The sequence below is a fragment of the Frankliniella occidentalis genome, unplaced genomic scaffold (assembly GCF_000697945.3).
Source record: "Frankliniella occidentalis isolate FOCC.00 unplaced genomic scaffold, Focc_3.1 Scaffold2216, whole genome shotgun sequence".
NCBI lineage: Eukaryota > Metazoa > Arthropoda > Insecta > Thysanoptera > Thripidae > Frankliniella > Frankliniella occidentalis.
The window spans coordinates 47-2,669 of record NW_026269303.1 but is presented as its reverse complement, the minus strand read 5'-3'; the positions used below and the strand labels follow the sequence as shown (position 1 = coordinate 2,669).

Genomic DNA, 2,623 nt, shown 5'->3' with positions numbered 1-2,623 from the left:
GGGGGGGGCAGCCGATTTCCAATGCAATCCGCGTCCGGCGGCGCGGCGCGGCGCGGGGGAAACGAATCGTGGCCGCGGGGCTGCTCGACGGCGCAACCGGGGGTCGGAGCTAACGAGGAGCCCTCACCTGTTGGTGAGCAAGTCGTCGATCGCGCGCTGCGCCTCCTGGTCCGGGATGGACGCCAGGTGGCCGCCCCGCCGCCGGCACTCGGTCTCGGCGTCGGCCCAGCTCAGGCGGAAGTCCTCGACGGCCGTGACGCAGAACTGGCCGACGGCCACCCAGCCGAAGGCGCAGCCCTGCACCACGTGGCGCACGGCGCGCGCGTCGTAGTCGAGGCGCAGCGGCACGGCCTCGGCGCCCATGCGCACCGTCAGCTGCAGCGCGTTGCGCGCCGAGAGGAAGCGGAACAGGCGCGCCGGGTGCTCCTTGGCGGCGCAGTGCACCCAGGTCGTCGCGCCGTCCGTCAGGTTCAGCCACGTCCCCTCGCACACGGGCTCTGAGGAGGACGAGGAGGAGGCCGGCGTGCCGGAGCTCGAGTCCACCTCCAGGATGACGTCGTTGTAGTCGCGACGCACGCGCTTCGAAGGCGGCGGCGCAGCCGTGTCCGAGACCTCGCCGGTCTCCTCGGACGACGACGTTGACGAGAACGCGTCCGTGTCGACGGTGTAGTCGGTGTGCTCGGGGTGACTGTGGAAAGAGAAGCGTTTTGTACCAGTTAGCACAAACAGGATCCTGCTGGACACGAACGGAGCCTTTCAGTGTACCCTTACCTTTTGAGCGGCAGAGCCTGCGCACCCACGAGTTCCTGCGCGGAAGGGAGGCCCGGCAGGACGCCCGGCAAGAGCCCCTCCTGGGCCACCGCCTTTCTCTCGCGTAGCATGGCGTCGCGGAGGAACTCAGCCACTTTGACGGACGACGGTGTGGGTCTGGACGGAGTTGGCTTTGATGTCAGGGCCGAGGATGCGGGCTGCTCGGGGCCTTCCCTTCTGGATCTAGGCCGCTTTGGCTTTGTCGAGCTGCTGGCAGCAGTGGGGCCATGGCGAGCCGACGAGCGGTAGTACGAAGTCGTGGTGGAGGACGACGTGCTGGTGGACACTCCGGATGCGGTGGCCCCGGACGTGGAGGCCATCGAGGACGAAAGCGAGGAGGACGACGACGGGGCGAGAGGGGCGTCCGTAACGGGGGGAAGGAGCGTGTCTGACGAGACCACATCCACGTCATCCAGATCCTCGGCTTCCTCGGTGGAGACGTTCACTTCCTCCACGGCGTCAATGTCAACGGGTTCGGGGTCCGTCCCCACGCTGGGCTGGCCCGCCAGCAGTCTGCAAACGAGACAGAAAACGTAAGATCTTTCCGGAGCCTATGAGTCGAAGGAAGGACACGAAGGAGGACAAAGATTTGAGTACCTGAGGTTGACGTGGTAGCCGTGCGGCAGCGAGACGCTGAACGTGCACGTGAGGCCCGGCGAGGCGGCCAGAGGCACGGAGGCGTTGCGCTGCACGAGCGCCACGCGGTGGCAGTAGTCCACGAGGCGGTAGCGCAGCGCGAACACGGGCGCGCCGTGCACGCGGAGGGCGGGCGCCGCCTGGAAGTGCAGCCGGCGCTGCGGCGCGGTCAGCTCCTCCAGCTTGCCGCACAGCCTGTTGGCGGGCGGCGCGGACAGCGAGGGCGCCAGCGACCCGCCCCCGGCAGGCTCGCCGATGTGCAGCCAGCCGCCCGAGGAGCACGCCACGTTGAGCCGCATCAGGTCCACGAGCAGCCCCATCGCCCTGAAGGACACCAACAAGCGGTCAGCTCGCGGCCGACAGGGACCTCGACGATGACGACTCACGACACTCACCTCTGCATGTCCCTGCCTTCTCTCATGACGTCGTCGCCGTCGACGCGCTGGTCGTCCTGGCTGTCCTGGCCGTCGTTAGGCCTGCGGTTGGCGTTGCGCAGGTTGGGCGCGCGCCGCGCCCGCCGCCGCCGCCCGTCCTGTTGCCCCCGGCGGATGGCGTTGTCGTCGCCGCCCTCCGTCGGGGAGGCCACCGCCGAGGGGCTCGCCCCGGCCCACACGATGGCGTCCGACTCGTGGAAGCTCCGGGACGGGAACCACACGACGCAGTCGGCGGGCTGCGGCAGGTCCAGCCAGGACAGGTCGCCCCAGGAGGGCCACAGCCACAGCGTGCAGTCTGCAAAGGAGGGTCGGCGAGTTACGATGACTGGGTATGAAAATTTCAAATCAAAGAAACCGCCGTAAAGGTCGTCCTCACCTTTTCTCATTGGTAGGTGCATTTCCTTCTGGTAAACCTTCTGTGGTTCCGCTTTCAGTCTGTACCGCAATCTGCAACAGCCAGGGAGAAGTTGCGCGGTTAACGCAAAGCAGCAAGAGGCGATGACGTCACCGAGCGCGGCTGCGCGGCCACGTGGACCGCACTTTTGAGTCCAAGGTCCACGTCGTCGTCGAGGAGCAGAGCAGGGTGGCGTGGCGTGGCCGGAGGCGGGACCTCAAAGGCGGCCGAGAGGGGCCGGGCGGGAGGCGGGCCGCGCCGAGTGCGCGCGGAGGAGCCGCCTCCTGTTTGCAACTAAATAATTCGTTCCGTCCCTTAATTCCGGCCTCTTGACGTCGAGCAGCGCGGC

At 67.6% G+C, this 2,623-nt stretch overlaps 1 protein-coding gene across 1 annotated transcript in view; it reads right to left on the bottom strand.

Annotated features, from left to right (window-relative positions):
* LOC113207672 (uncharacterized) overlaps positions 1–2,324 on the bottom strand; it is a gene marked incomplete at its 3' end in the record, with an annotated part of 8,797 nt that extends 6,473 nt beyond the window's left edge. The window contains exons 1-5 of the mRNA XM_052276242.1: positions 2,257–2,324; positions 1,842–2,175; positions 1,408–1,770; positions 772–1,323; positions 128–688 (exon numbers count right to left, since the gene is read on the bottom strand). Coding sequence (XP_052132202.1) covers positions 128–688; positions 772–1,323; positions 1,408–1,770; positions 1,842–2,175; positions 2,257–2,278 — 1,832 coding nt within the window. The remainder of the gene's footprint in view (positions 1–127; positions 689–771; positions 1,324–1,407; positions 1,771–1,841; positions 2,176–2,256) is intronic.
* Positions 2,325–2,623: the final 299 nt, after the last annotated feature.